At 45.4% G+C, this 15,791-nt stretch overlaps 1 protein-coding gene across 1 annotated transcript in view; it reads right to left on the bottom strand.

Annotated features, from left to right (window-relative positions):
• LOC103182495 (MAPK activated protein kinase 2) overlaps positions 1 to 7,914 on the bottom strand; it is a 58,975-nt gene extending 51,061 nt beyond the window's left edge. The window contains exons 1-2 of the mRNA XM_042342247.1: positions 7,898 to 7,914; positions 5,763 to 5,922 (exon numbers count right to left, since the gene is read on the bottom strand). Of these exons, the coding sequence (XP_042198181.1) occupies positions 5,763 to 5,922; positions 7,898 to 7,914 (177 nt within the window). The remainder of the gene's footprint in view (positions 1 to 5,762; positions 5,923 to 7,897) is intronic.
• Between the last annotated feature and the right edge of the window lie 7,877 nt (positions 7,915 to 15,791).

Below are 15,791 nucleotides of genomic sequence, written 5' to 3'. Positions count from 1 at the left end.
CACCGACTGCTATTTCACTGCCATGTCTTTTTACACGCGCTCACATATACACACACACACACCCAAACATATAGATGTATGTGTATACATACACACACACTATAGATACACACACACATAAAAATACACACAATTTAACGTTTCTATCCCCGATCAAGCAAAAACACACCCAGTTTGTTCAAAAGACAGTAGTTTCACCATCAATTTAATCTGCAACATGCTGGTGAATTGGGGGGGGGGCGGTGGGGGGCGGTGGGGGGCAGGGGGGGGGGTGGCTGTATGCGAGGAAGAGTTTATTTAAATTTCCAAGTGTTGTTTTTTTTTTATTTTGAAACGCAAACTTTCAGTACTGAAAAGAGCGTTTCAGGTATTCATTTCCAAAACCGAAACATTACTGCAAGTTTTGCCGTTTCGGTACTGGAGCCTTTGTTTGGGTTTCATTTGTGATCACAAAAAGTTTGTGTTTGTGAAACGAAACGCGCAACGGTGGCCCTCCCCTTCCCTCTGAAGTTTCCTTTTCTGGGGAGAGGGTCTACGGGGATCAGAGGTCCAAATGTAATTGTTATTATAATTATGAGTGAGCCTTTGCGGGGAGTTGTTAGCACTGAATGTTTGACGATAAGCTCGTCACAACCAAGGTGTGCAGACCTGGAGCGTAATGGTTACCACGCTCACCTGGAGACTGATAAAACCCAGCAGTAATTAGGGACCCGGTTCTTAGTTGATTCGTGGATCACTTTCCAGGGGTAACAATCCCTCCAAATAAATAAATACATAAATATATAAATAAATTAGGCACTCAATCCGCAACGGTTTGTGGGACACCGCTGTGCGCCATTGGCTGCTGCGTTTTGCCCACAAAATCCACGGTCAATTCAATTTATGCATTCTGTGGAACGCCTCGATGACATACGCCCTGTAGCTCAGTGGTTAGAGCACTCGCTTTGCGAGCGAGAGACCTGAGTTCAATTCCAGGCAGAGGGCGAAACCTTGGGCAAGTTTCCTTACTCCACACAGAACCTAATAATAATCCCTCCAAAACCAAAAACAATAATAAATTGGTCATCGTCAATCCACGACTGTTTGTGGGACATTGCTGTGCACAATTGGCTGCCGCGTTCGCCCACAAATATACAGTCAATTCACTTTACAGTGTGTTCTGTGAAGCGCTTTGGGACGTCCTCCCGACGTGAAAAGCGCTATATCAAATGCAAGGATTATTATTATTATAAGGCGCGATATCAAATGCAAGGATTATTATTATTATTAAGATATGATCTGTTCCACAGTGATCCAGAATGGAAACCCTGATTGATTTCTCCTCCCTCCCTCTGGGGAACTTGGGTCAATTTATAGCTGCCTAACAACCAGCCAATTTGGTTGAGATCAGCCAACTCACTCGGCACAGAACAGGATTTGAACCGATGATCTCCCGTGACCTGACTGGCGTTGCACTGGGTGGAGCCTTGAAAAACACAAGGCCAGAACATCAACATTAACAGGGAGACCGAGAGGAAGGGGATAAAACGCACAGCTTCCTGCGGGGAGGAGGATTTTCTCTATAAAAAAAAATGATGGTTCCTCTTGACTGCGTTAAACGTGCACAGCTGCATTAAAATGTACAATTCAATAATCGTTATTGATGTCCCGCTCTGGTACAGGCAGCAGAAAGTATATTTCACTCACAGCGGAAGCAAACCTGATTAACACACCTCAGGATTTGAATAGTGCAAGTTGCAGTGCAATGAATAATTTGGGTGTTGTGAGCCAGTGCGTGTCCAATGCCCAAGATTGGATCAAAAACTTGGTTAACTTTATAATAATCCTTGCATTCGATATTTCTCCTTATCACGTAGTCAGGGCGTCTTAAAGAGCTTCACAGAATATATTGTAAAGTAAGTTGGCTGTGTGCTTTGAGGGCGAAACACGGCAGCCAATTGCGCACAACAGTGTCCCGCAAACAGTCGTGGATTGGGTGACCCGATTATAATTTATTAGTGATATTCTACCATTTATTACAATAATATTGTACTTTCTTGGCTCTTTTCTTCATTTTGTGGACGGTTGTAGGTGGGATATCCCTGTGCGCAAATTGGCCCCCCCCAGTGTTTGCCTACAAAAATACTCACTTAAGAATAAAAATCCTACAAAGCACTTTGAGACATCCACACCATCTTGTGTTAATCCCAATGCCAGCCCAAGAAAACATACAGAGTCAGACATAAGTGTCTCCAGATTGCTGAACCAAACCTGTAAAGACTAGGCCACACATTCCATTACTACAGTAGTAATCAGTGAAGTGCACCAGTCTTATCAGTTACACAAAGCTATCTAGTTAGAATAGCTTTTGTCAAACAATGACCCAAATTTCAGTGACATGACTGGAGGAAGCGAGTGAGACGATTCTCTCCCCGCAGATCTGGTTATCTGGTCTCGCAGTAAAGAAAAACAACTTTTTTTTTCTGACCTTAAATCTGGGAGAACCCACATAAAACTGCCATTAGTAATTCAGTAAATCTGATATTGTCGCACAGAGAGTATCTATCTCCGCAAAACACACAGTCAATTCACTCTACAGTATATTAGTGAGGCCCTTTGAGACGTCTCGACGACATGATAAGGCGTTATTTCAAATGCAAGGATTATTATTGTTATTCCCAGCACTGAAGTGAAACCAGTCAAATGCACCGTACAGTGGATTCCTTTGCTTTTTTTTTGTTAATGATAAATTGGCAAGTAGGAAATAAACAAACTGGATAGGTGAAATGTAACAAAGCATAACCACAAGATAAACTAAAAGAGACTGGCACAGATGGCGACATGGGAACAGCGTGTGTGTATATATATATACATATATATATATATAGTAGGTAAATACTGGATAGAACACAATCGTATGTAAGTGTTTGCAACACAAATTAGCGTCACCCCAGCTCAGCAAGTGACGATCACAGTGTCAACACAGAGTAAAGTTCACATTTTTTTCTCTCTTTACGCTTAGATCCATAATTGGACCCGTAGAATCATACGGCACAGAAGGAGGCCATTCGGCCCATCATGCCTGCGACGGCTCTTTGAAAGAGCTATCCTGCTTTTTCAAAGACGCCGTTGAAAGAACTGCTGTGCGCAATTGGCGGCCACGTTTCGCCCACAAATATACAGTCAATTCGCTTTACAGTATATTCTATGAAGCGCTTTGAGACGTCGAGAAGACGTGAAAAGCACTATGTCAAATGCAAGGATTATGATCATTATCATCCAACTAGTCCCACTCCCCCACTCTTTCCCCACAAACTTTTCCTTTTCAAGTATACATCCAATTCCCTTTTGAAAAGTATTATTGAATCTGCTTCCACCACACTTTCAGGCAGTACATTCCAGTTACAACAACAACAACAAGATTGCATTTCTAGAGCGCCTTTCACATCGGGAGGACGTCCCAAGGCGCTGGACAGTTGGGTCGGGACCCGAGCAGTGGGGAAATGGTCAGGGTGAGGGCAAGGAAGTGAGGGAGCGATCAGGGGAAAGAGTCGAGAGGGGAGCTGAAGGCACGGTCAAAGAGAAAGGTCTTGAGACCGGCCTTGAAGGAGGAAAGGGAGGAAGCGGCGAAGGCACTGGGGATAGAGTTCCAGAGCCTCGGGGCTGAAAGCCCGGCCATCGATGGTAGGGCGGTTGGGGCGGGGGATATGGAGCAGACCGGAGCCAGAGAAACGGAGGGTATGGGCAGGTACGTGGGGGGATAGTAGGTCGGAGAGGTAGGAGGGAGCGAGGCCGTGAATGGCCTTGTAGGTGAGGATGAGATAGTAACAACTCTATGCGTAAAAAAAATCTCATATTCCCTTCTCGTTTTTTTTTGCCAATTATCTTAAATCTGTGCCCTCTGATTAACGATCCACCCACCTGTGGAAACAGTCTCCCCTGATTTACTCCATCAAAACCCGTCAGAATTGTGAACACCTCTATTCAAATTCCCCTCAACCCTCTCTGCTCTAATTCCAGCACGAAATGAGCAGAGAATCTGACCCAACATCAGTGACTCCAAATCTATGCCCTGAGCAAAGCGCAGGCCGTCAAAACTTATTCAACTCGACAGGGCCTCCAAAGTTCAACTATAATTAGACATCAAAGGAGTTGCTGTTACACACCAAAAAAATGTGGCTCCAATGGACGGAACAAGAAGAGGGCAATGTGGAATGCCGAAAATGTGGGAAACGCAACCATAACCCTGGGCTGGTTAGATAGTCTGTCTGTCTGTGTGTCTGTCTGTCTGTTCGCCCACATACCATTCATTTCACTTTCACAATAAAGTAGGGAGCAGAGCACGTTTCCAGCGGAGGTGTGTGTGTGTGTGTTTTTTTTAAGAAGAAAGAAACAGAACGAAAGGAACTGTAAATAGTGGGTCTAAATCAATGCAACAAAAAAAAAGAAGGGCGACGACTTTCTAGCGGGAGGGGGAGGTGGGGAGAGCTTGCTGAAGCCACACCGGGGGGTGGGTCGGGGGTGGGTGGGTGGGGGGGGTGTGTGCGAAAGGAGGTCCACATGCTGCGGATTTAAACAGCTCGAGACAGAAGCACACACTCCTCTCTCGCCTCCTGCGACAAAAGAAATGTACAGAACACCATTTCCTTCCCTATAAGGGCCTGGTCGATGCGGAGATGACAAGTTAACCTTTCACCTGCGTCAGAGCTACTACCGGCTCCCAAGGAAGCTCAGGCTCGCCGTGAGGCACCAGTTACCGGGCGCGACCTCTCGAATTTAACAGATCTAGAGTGAAAAAGACAAGTCAGCTCGCCACCACCCCCCCCCCCACCCCAAAAAAAAAGCTACCATTTTCCAGATAAAGAGCAAAAGTTGTGTACTGTACTTGGCAGTTTCCCAAAGTGGTTTTGAATTACCAGACACTTTCTCTCTCTCCTCCCCCCAATGCTCAGCTACACACACGACTGCACCATCCTACTTAGATTGGAAGTGCTTTGGTTGGAGGGAAGTTAAGACGTTATATAATAATACTTGTGATTAATTTACTCCAACTCTGGATGGGTGGGTGTTGGCGAGATATATAGTTGAGGTAGATATTCTGCTTGGATTGAGTGTGTGTGTGTGTGAGAGAGAGAGAGAGAAACTTTTTTTTTGGGGGGGTTGGAAAATTAACACAAGGCTATATATACAGTACATATATATATATATATATATATTTTATCCTCCTCTCCCTTTCATACACATCTCACACACACACACACACATATATATAAAGAAACACACTATATATATAAAGAAACACACTATATATATAAAGAAACACACTATATATATAAAGAAACACACTATATATAAAGAAACACACTATATATATAAAGAAACACACTATATATATAAAGGAACACACTATATAAAGGAACACACTATATATATGCATAAACAAACACACTATATATATATAAACACACACACTATACATATAAACACACACCACATAATCTATATAAACACACACAATATATATATATATATATATAGATAAATAAATAAATAAATAACCACACACAAATATATAATATAATTTACACAGAGACTTAAGATTATGGGTGGACACGCAATCGTTTTTTTAAAAAAAAACAAAAAAAAGAGAAGAGAAGACAGACAAACAAACAGATAAATAAATCGATAGGATCATTAATATGATCCAGACCCCCCCAAAAAAAAAAAAACACACACAACACACAAAAGAGAGAGAGAGAGAGAGACAGCATTGTTTTTTTTACCTTTAGGGCGAATTTATCTCCAGTCTTTTTGCTGAAACACTCCAAAACTTTGCCATTGATGCCCAGTCCCAGGACCTGGGCTGTGACCTTGTAGTCGTCGGTGATGGCGTTCTTCTTGGTCTGAACCCCGGCTCGGGGGGCTGGTGGGGGGGGGGTGCAGCAGGGCAGGAGGGGGGGCGGCGGGGGGGGGGGAGGGGGTGATGGTGGGGAGGGAACAGGCGGCAGATACATTGTCGCTGGAGGCTCCATGACCTGCTTCAGTGGTTGCGGATCCCTGTTGGTCAACATGTGTTGGGGGTTGGGTTTGGGGGTTGGGGTGGGATGGGAGGGGTTGGGGGGGGGGGGGGGAGGAGGGATGGGCGGGGGGTGGGGGGTGGGGTAAGAAGAGGCGGATACTTTGTAGCCCCCCAATAAAAAAAAAGTTGCAAGTCCAACACAACACACACTTAGGGTTTTTACCTCCACCACCACCACCCCCCCACCCCCACACACACCCACCACTCACTCCCCCCCTGTGCTGTGTCAGGAGGGGGGAGGGGGGGGGAAGAGAGGAGAGGAAAGGAAAAGTAAGTGGCTTTGAGATGAGAGAGACTTGCTTCACTACCCCCCCCCACTACTGCTACTACTACTGGTACCACCACCACCCCCTCCCACACACCTACACCCCCTCCCACACACCTACACCCCCTCCCACACACCACCACCCCCTCCCACACACCTACACCCCCTCCCACACACCTACACCCCCTCCCACACACCTACACCCCCTCCCACACACCACCACCCCCTCCCACACACCACCACCCCCTCCCACACACCTACACCCCTCCCCTCCCACACACCTACACCCCCTCCCACACACCTACACCCCCTCCCACACACCTACACCCCTCCCACACACCTACACCCCCTCCCACACACCTACACCCCCTCCCACACACCTACACCCCCTCCCACACACCACCACCCCCTCCCACACACCTACACCCCCTCCCACACACCACCCCCTCCCACACACCACACCCCCCCCCCACACACCCCCTCCCACACACACACACCCCCTCCCACACACCTACACCCCCTCCCACACACCTACACCCCCTCCCACACACACACACACAGCCCAGTTTGGATCAGTCAAGAGGCAGCCAGGTTGACAAGGGTTTCCCTTCCCCCCCCACCTACCTACCTCTCTCTCTCTCTCTCTTTCTCCCCTCTTTGCCAATTCTTCTTCTCCTCCCTCCAATCACCACCACCTCTCTCTCTCTCTCACCTTCTCTTTCTCTCTCCCTCTCTTTCTCTTCTCTCCTTTGCCAATTTCCCCCCTTCTCCCTCTCTCTGTCTCTCTCCCTCTCTCTCCTCTTTGCCAATTTCCCCCCTTCTCCCTCTCTCTCTCTCTCACACACTCACTCACTCTCTCAAAAAAAAATATATATATTAAAATGAATTCATTCGGGGCAGAAGAATACCAATAAAAAAAAAGAGAGAGAGGGAGAGAGGGGGAAAAAAAAAGCCCTCAGTGCCAGGGAATCTTTATAGGTCTCCTTCTCTTCCCCCCAACACCAACCCCCAACCCCCAACCCCACCCCCTACTCTCAACCACTTCTTTTCTTTTCTTTTCTTTCCTTCCTTTTCTCCCCCACTTTTTTTTTGGAGAGAGAGAAGGAAAGAGGGAAAGAGATATAGAAAAAAAAAGTCCTCCCTTTCTGGAAGAATTTTACACTCCTTTTTTTTGGTTTCCCCCCTTCTCTCTCTCTCTCACTCTCTCTCTCTCCTTCTCTCCAACCCTCTCTTTCTTTCCTTCCTTCCTTTCTTTTTTTCCCCCTCTTCTCTTCTCTTCTTTTCTTTCCCTCCTTTTTTTTTCACCCCCTCCCCTCCACTCCACTCTCAATGAAATTTTTTTTTGAAAGAGAGAAAGAGAAAAAGAGAGAGAAAAGAAGGAGAGAGAGAAAAGAAGGAGAGAGAGAAAAGAAAAAAAAATCTGCAAAAAAATCCCACTTTGGTCAGTTTTCACACAGTTCTGGTGAGTTTCACTGGAAACCGACGCGCTGACGTCACGTGTCGCGTCACGGTCGCGTCACGTGTCGCGTCACGGTCACGCCGCCCCGCCCCCTCCCTCCCTCCCTCCCACCCACCCGGACGGCGGCGTCATGACGTCGGATTTCTTAAAGGCGACGGTGCCCGGGGGTTTCGTGTGTTTTTTTTTCCCCCCACTTTTAAAGGCAACGTCCGCTTCACCCCTTTTGGTGACAATAATAATAATCCCTCCAAAAGCCAACAACAATAATAAAAATTGGTCTTTTTCAATCTCCGACTGTTTGTGGGACATTGCTGTGCGCAATTGGCTGCCGCGTTCGCCCACAAATATACAGTCAATTCACTTTACAGTGTGTTCTGTGAAGCGCTTTGGGACGTCCTCCCGACGTGAACAGCGCTATATCAAATGCAAGGATTATTATTATTATTATTATAATAATAATAATAACGCGTTTCACGTCCCGAAGCGCTTCCCGGAACGCACCGTAGAGCGAACTGACCGTAACGCTTGTGGCCGGACGCGGCAGCCGATTGCGCTGCGCACAGCGACGTCCCCACGGACAGCGGCGGACGGAACATGACCAATTTATTGTTGGTTTTTTTTTTGGGGGGGGGAGGTTCTGGAGGGATTATTATTATGAGGCTCTGTGCGGGAGTGAGGAAACTCGCCCGAGGTTTGGCCCCGACTGAACCCCCCCCCGGGGATTGAACTCAGGTCTCTTCGCTCGCAAAGCGAGTGCTCTAACCACTGAGCCACAGGACTCCGCGGGACTTTGTGTGCCACAGAGAGAGAGAGAGAGAGCGAGAGAGGAGGAAGAGGAATGATCAGAATACCCTCCACGGCGGCCTCGCCCCACCCTACCGACCCGCCCGCTCCCTCCGCTCAGCCGGTTCTGGCTGTTCCACATTCCCCCCCCCGACCCCCACCCACACCACCGTCGGCGGGAGAGCCTTCAGCCAATCTGCCCCCAACCTCTGGAACTCCATCCTCCAGTCACTCCGCCTCGCCTCCCCCCACCCCCTCCCCTTAGCCTCCTTCAAGTCCCGCCGCAAGACCCTCCTCTTCACCATCGGTCACCCTCCCTTTCCCTTCCGACTCCCCCCCCCCCCCCACCTCCCCACCCACCAGCTCGGGTCTGAAATGCTGTCACTGTCCAGCGCTTTGGGACGTCCTCCCAACGTGAAAGACGCTATACAAATGTCATCCTGTTGTTGTTGTTGTTGTTGTTGTCATTTGATACAGCGCCTTTTCATCACGTCGTTGAGACGTCTCGAAAAGCTTCACGGGACACACTGTAAAGTGGAGCGACTGTGTGTTTCGTGGGCGAAATGCGGCAGCTAGTCTGCGCGCAACCACGTCCCACAAACAGCCGTGGAGCAAAGTTCAATTTTTTTTTTATTTATTTATTTATCTAAGCGTTTCGAGATGAGAAAATAATAATAATTATAAGAAGAATTTGGTCACTCAATCCATGACTGTTTGTGGGAATGCCGCTGTGCACAATTGGCTGCCACGTTTCACCTGCAAAATATGCGGTCAATTCACTTCACAGTATATTCTGTGAAGCACTTTGAAACGTCTCGACGACGCAACAAGTCACCATATCAAATGCAAGGATTATTTAATATGGTCACCTTCCTATCCTCTCTTGCTGGGTGTCTGACACCGTTCCTGTGAAGCCCTCTGAGACGTTATCCAACATGAATGACGCTATATATAAGCACTTGTTGGCCTTATTCGACATATATATGATTCCTTATTTACTGTCACTATAAAAATACTATCACTACACTTGACAGCTATTACCCATGCAACGCTTTGGGATGAACTTGCCATTAAAAGTGCTATATCAAATGCGCAGATTATTTATTATTTTGCTGTGGAGGTGCGTACATCATAAACTCTATTGCATTTGTTCTTTTAACTGCACTGATACTAATACGAAGGCCTGTTGCCTCGTTCCTTGTCACCCACCCTTCCAAGATAAACAGACTCCCTGAGTGACTTTCTTTTAAAGAATCTTGGTCACCACCAAAATGGGTCAACAGGAAATAGTGCTACGGCGTGGGTGTTTCAATCTTTGCGAGCATCAATATACTGCATAACAGTGGTTAACGAGTCAGCCTGGAGCAGCGATAGTGCTCTAACCTTTGAGTCACATCAGGACTTGGAATTACACAGTCCGAGCTGAGGCTCCAGTGCAGCGGCCGGGGGTGTGATGCATTGTCCGAGACGCCGCCCTTCGGTTGAGAGGTTAAACCGAGTTCCCCGTCTGCCCGTTCAGGTGGACGTTAAAGATCCCGCGGGCCTATTCGAAAAGAGAAGGGAATTTCTTTCTCGCGCCAACAAATTCCCCAAATAAAATGGGTGACCCCCGCAATAATGACTGTTTGTGGGACATTGCTGGGCGCAAACTGGCTGTCGCATTTCGCCCACGGTGAATCCACTTAACAGTATATCCCTTGAAGCACTTTGAGAAGTCTCAATGACATGATAAGGTACTGCATCAAATGCAAGTACAACATTATTATTCTATTATTCTATTAACGGATGCAGATAAAATCCTGTATCAGGCTATGGGTTGTCAAAGCCTGTGACCAGGCCATGGCTCTGAAGTGAAGGGAGAATCACAGGGAGAGATCAAACTAGATCAAAGCTGAAGTCTGGGAGGAGGCCTGGGAGAGGTATCTGCCCTCGCTCCAGGCTGCAGATAATAACAATCCCTGTGTTTAACACAGCATGTACAATGTTGAAACTTCTTAAAGTGCTTCACAGCTTAATTGCTCCTGAGTGCAGTGACTGTTTACTTGTCGTCAAACACAGCGGTCATAAACAGCCATGACGTGATGAATGACTAACTTACCTGGAGGATCGGTGTCAACAGTATATCCCTTGAAGCCCTTTGAGATGTCTCAACAGCATGAAAAGGCGCCGGATCAAATATAAGGCATGGAATTCCAGAGGTTGGCGGTGTGGTTGCTGAAGGTCACCAAGGATGGGGTGGGGAGGAGGGCAGGGGATGAGGGATGTGCAGCAGGCAGATATTAACCAAATGGAGTATTACCTAAGTAATTATTACTTTGAGTAGATGCAAGAAACAAAGGCAAGGCGTAACCATCCAGGTTTATGGGCTTGTTTCTGGTTCTTGTGTTAGTTCTAAAGGAGAAAACAGCACGTACGCATGAAACCAGTCTTGAAGGTTGTTTATATAATATTTTATTGACTGTGGTTAAAGAACTCAACAAACTCCATTATTGTGGACATAATGTTGACTGAGTCTCTCAATGCTTTCAATAAAGTACTGAGAGCAATTAGAGTCAGGGATGTTTTCTGTGAACTGACTGGGTTGTGACAAATAGTGCAGTTACATAGGCTGATGATTCATGTCAGCTGCAGAATAGTCACTGCACTTTACAGTAAATCCTGTGAAGCGCTTTGAAGTATCCTCTCAATATGAAGTGTCCCATATCAAATACAAGGAGTATTATTACTACTATTATTATTATTATTATTAGAAAGGCAGAAAGTGTTTGGTGAAGTGTCGGTGAGGTTAGGGTTAAGGTTAGTGTAAGGGAACAATAAAGGTTTGACTTACACTACTGCTAGAGTTTAAAGAAAATACTTGTGACTGGTAGAGTGCAACAGTGATGGCAGTTTCCATCCACGAGGAACTAACATTCCTTTCAGAATAAAAGAATGTTCCTTGCCCAAAAGAATGACCCCAAAGTTGCACTGATGCTTATCTCTCTACGAGCTGCTGCAAAAAAATGGTTGTTGTAACTCTGTCACGCAATAAATCATTGTTAGCATCTTGCGTGGATCAATGTGTTATTGTGAGGCTTGAATGAACTTAGCCTTGATGACGTATTTGCTTATTGGCAGAAATATTTGCCAGATGTTTGTAGATTCCCTCCTTCCCATTGCTCAAATCCCCCGTTAAGTTCTGTAGTTCAGTGGTTAGAGTGCTCACCTCGTAAGCGAGGGACCTGGGTTCGATTCCCGGCAGGGTGACACCTTGGGGAAGTTTCCTTACCCCACACGCCTGATAATAATCCCTCGAGAAAAAAACCCAATAATAAATTGGTCGCTTCAGTCCACGACTGTTTGTGGGGACACTGCTGTGAGCAATTGGCTGCCGCGTTTCACCCACAAGTATACAGTCAATTCACTTTACAGTATATTCTGTGAAGCGCTTTGAGACGTCTCAAAGACATGAAAAGCGCGATATCAAATGCAAGGATTATTATATATATTATATATTAAGTTCTCAAAGTATTACTATTTCCTGCGTTTATAGCCACAGTAATGGCAGTCTGTTCCACTGGTTTATTTGCAACCAATGGAAATGGGGTATGCATTAATAACCTTGCATTTGATGTAGCGCCTTTCACATAGGGAGGACGTCTCAGAGCATTTCACGAGGGTGGAAGTGACCGTAAGCACGATCAAAAAAGGTCTTTTGGTGAGATTTGAAAGTGGGGAACCCTGCACTACAAGGCTCCACAATTTGATGGAACGGCAAGTGGTTAAATCATGGATTAGTTATTCAAGTTATTCAAATTAATGTTTTAATGACACTGGAAGCAGACGTGAGCATTTACATGCAATCTGTTTATTCCGCTGGTCAATTAAATGGACAAAGTGCCAACACCAAGCTGTTTAATTTCAGGCTTACTCAATTTGTCTGCTTAAATTCATCTAATTCAAGCCTGCCTGGAAAAATAAATCCGTTGAGCAGCGCGCAGGGTCCTTGGTGAGATAATCTGCTGAGTGGATTAATTCAACATGGGGTGACTAATTTGGGCCCGTTCAATGTTAATACAGCACGAGAATCCCTTCCTGCAAGGTACATGGAAAATGGTTACGTGCCAATTGTCACATCAAAATTACTCTGGGATTTAACGGTTCCGGATCACAAATTTGCTTTCAAAACATGTCCAAAAAATCTTTTTGACTGCGTCTTGAGTTACCTGTCACCTATCGCAACCCCCCTCCCCCCTTCATCCATCATCCATCCTGCTTGCCGCTATTAAAAGGTGTTTGAGACATTATCCTACGTGAAAGGCACTATATAAGTGCGAGTTGTTACTGCAGTGATTTTTTTCTTTGCAGGCACGGGATTAATTGAATCCCATAGTGTAGCGGTTAGCGTACTACGAGAGGACCCAGGTTCAATTCCCGGGCAGACCGAAACCTTAGGCATGTTTCCTTACTCCACACGCCTCCACTGAGCAGTAAGTAGGAACGTGGTTGTTCATCGAATGGTGGACTACTTTCCGGGGGTAATAATCATTTAATCCACGACCGTTTGTGGGACGCTGCTGTGCGCAATTGGCTGTCGCATTTAGCCCACAAAATATACAGTCAATTCACTTTACAATATATTCTGTGAAGTGCTTTGATGTGATAAGGCTCTATATCAAATGCAAGGGTTATTATTAATCGCAAAATGTCACCAGAAAGTCCCAGGATAACACAGTAACATCTAGCTTGCGTTATTTCTTAACAAGAAATGTGCATTTATCAACTTTCCACAGCGTTGAATGAGCTGAAAGAGCCGTTTGGTGTTTCAGGAAATTCGATTGGAACATTTTTCTTCGGTTTCGACACATACATATATATTTTCTGCAATGCACGAAAACTCAATGGACCGTGTGTAATTGTCTCCTTGGGTTGCTGACACACTCAGGCTTTACGGTTTATGTCTGAGTCGTCCTGAATCAAAACTAAAATATCAAAATAATATGCAGTTCACTCCACTCCGCTATTGAAGGTCCTCGGATGTATTGACTCAGACATGACAGCAGGTGGAAGCAAACACAAGCTCAAGAACAGATAAAAGTCATTACAATGAGACTAATGAGCACAGTTGAGACAATAGGCGTCATGTTGATTTGGGAGAGACTCACAGTATTATTGCTCCTTTTTTTTTACAATTCTTATTAAAAAGCAGGGCTAAGATAGAATCTCGTTTTATATTATCTCTGCTTTGTTACTTTCCTAAGTTCTGCCATTGTTCTGGGTTGGAAATGATCCTGACGAGGATCTTCAAGGTTCAAATGAGAAAGGAAACTTATTGAAGTAAAGCATTTGCGTTAGACAAAGTCCCCCTTTCGGCTCAGGAAGAACAGTGAACAGAACTGATTACATTTGAAAATGAACGCCAAGGTCTTTTGTTATTCTTCTGGAGAGAGAGCAGGGTTCTACTACAATTTGGCAATTTCTTCTAACATCCCGCCTTGAATTTGAGGCCACTTTTGTGTAAACCTCTCTGAAGAAACGTAAAAAAAAAACAATGTTAACATTAAGACCGGTTTCAACAATTTGCCAAAACAAAAAGCTATGTCAACGGAGTAAATCTAAACCCATGTGGAATTGTGTGTGTGTGCTTTAACCAAATGAATAGAGAAGTCTAAACATTAAGCTCTGAAAGTTGGATAACCATTAAGATGATGGACAAGGCAAGGTTAGGTACCACAATGGACGCATTCAACCAAGCACACGTCGAAACAACACGTGGCTTCATCTGCCACAGATTTCCTCCTGACATGGCTGACCTTGTACTTTTCACGGTCAGTAACAAGTTACTCTTAGTGACGAACTGATGTAGTAAACAGTCACACGCCGACTGTGTTTTATTTAGCAGGATCTCAAACCCACTGAGTTTTCAGAATAGGGGAAAACCTCTTCGGAAAGTCAACAGCCGGTCAGGGAAGGATGCTGAATGTTTAGAATTCTCAGCCAACAAACCCGTGATCAATATTAACACTTCCAATATTCCTCTTTTCAGTAGAGCAGCCCCGCAACAGCACAATTTCCAAGTAACTTCCCTTTTCACGTGTGACGCGATATGTGCTGAAATGGTCAGTACTTTTTTAAGCTGCCTCGCAGAGCTAGGGTATTGCCAAAGCAATTTTTGGGGGTATTCCATTCAGACTAGGTTTCCAAGGGTGGTGGGGTGGGTGGGTGGGTGGGGTGGGGTGGGGTGGGTGGGTGAGGTGTTGGAGGGCAAAGAGTGCATCACCATTTCCCATTGTGGCAGAAAATCTGCTTCTTACCGAAAATCCCCCAAACCATTGTGGGACATTGCCGTTTTGGGACGTCAGTTTTGTCAGTTGTCAGATTTGCTATCAACGGGGAAGAAATTCCACCCAGGGCGGAACTTGGACTTTTCTCTTTCAGAGCATTACTGAATGTCAGAAAGTCTTGACCGTTCTTAAATCCAGTTTTAATTTGGAAGCTGTTTGTCGTTTTTAAAAAGAAGTTAATCGTTCAAGATACTAAAAAAAAATGAAAGCCCACGCAGCAAAGCAAACTCCCAAAACTTGATTAAACCCCAGAAAATCTACGACAGGCGGTAAAAGTTGTGAAGTTATAATAATAATAATAATAATCCTTTGGATATAACTGCTTATCACATCTTTGACACGTCTCAAAGCGCTTCACAGAATATACTGCAAAGTGAATTGGCTGTATTTTTGGGGGGCGAAACGCGGCAGCCAATTGCGCACAGCGGTGTCCCACAAACAGTCGTGGATTGAGTGACCAAATGATAGATTTTATTACTTTACTTTACTAGTCGTCAAAGGGAGCCACTTGCCTGATGACTCTCTTCAGGGAATTGGAGCTTCGAATACATTCAGCTGTTCATTCTTCCCCTCTGCTCCCTACACCAGAATAGATTTACACCCTAGTTACTGTGAAGCTCTCCGGGGCATGATCATACATGATCACATGTGAAGGGCGCTAAATAAATACAAGTTGTTGTTGTTATCACAGTTGGCCTGTCAGTCTAAGTGCCAACACAAGGCAGCTTCTGTTTCGTAATTCAAACCCTCACCTTTCACTAACGCGTTCTCAGCTGCCTCACCACAATAACCTTCAGGAAAATGATTGCACCAAATCACCACAGAAATAAGAAGTCTTAAAATGAATCGATTGAAAGGCGTCTCAATAGTTTCTTAGTTTAGCATTCGACCCACGTCTAAGTT

This window comes from Callorhinchus milii, unplaced genomic scaffold (assembly GCF_018977255.1).
Source record: "Callorhinchus milii isolate IMCB2004 unplaced genomic scaffold, IMCB_Cmil_1.0 Scaffold19, whole genome shotgun sequence".
NCBI classification, from domain to species: domain Eukaryota; kingdom Metazoa; phylum Chordata; class Chondrichthyes; order Chimaeriformes; family Callorhinchidae; genus Callorhinchus; species Callorhinchus milii.
Note: the sequence above shows the minus strand (reverse complement) of the source record. Positions and strands in the feature narration are given on the sequence as shown.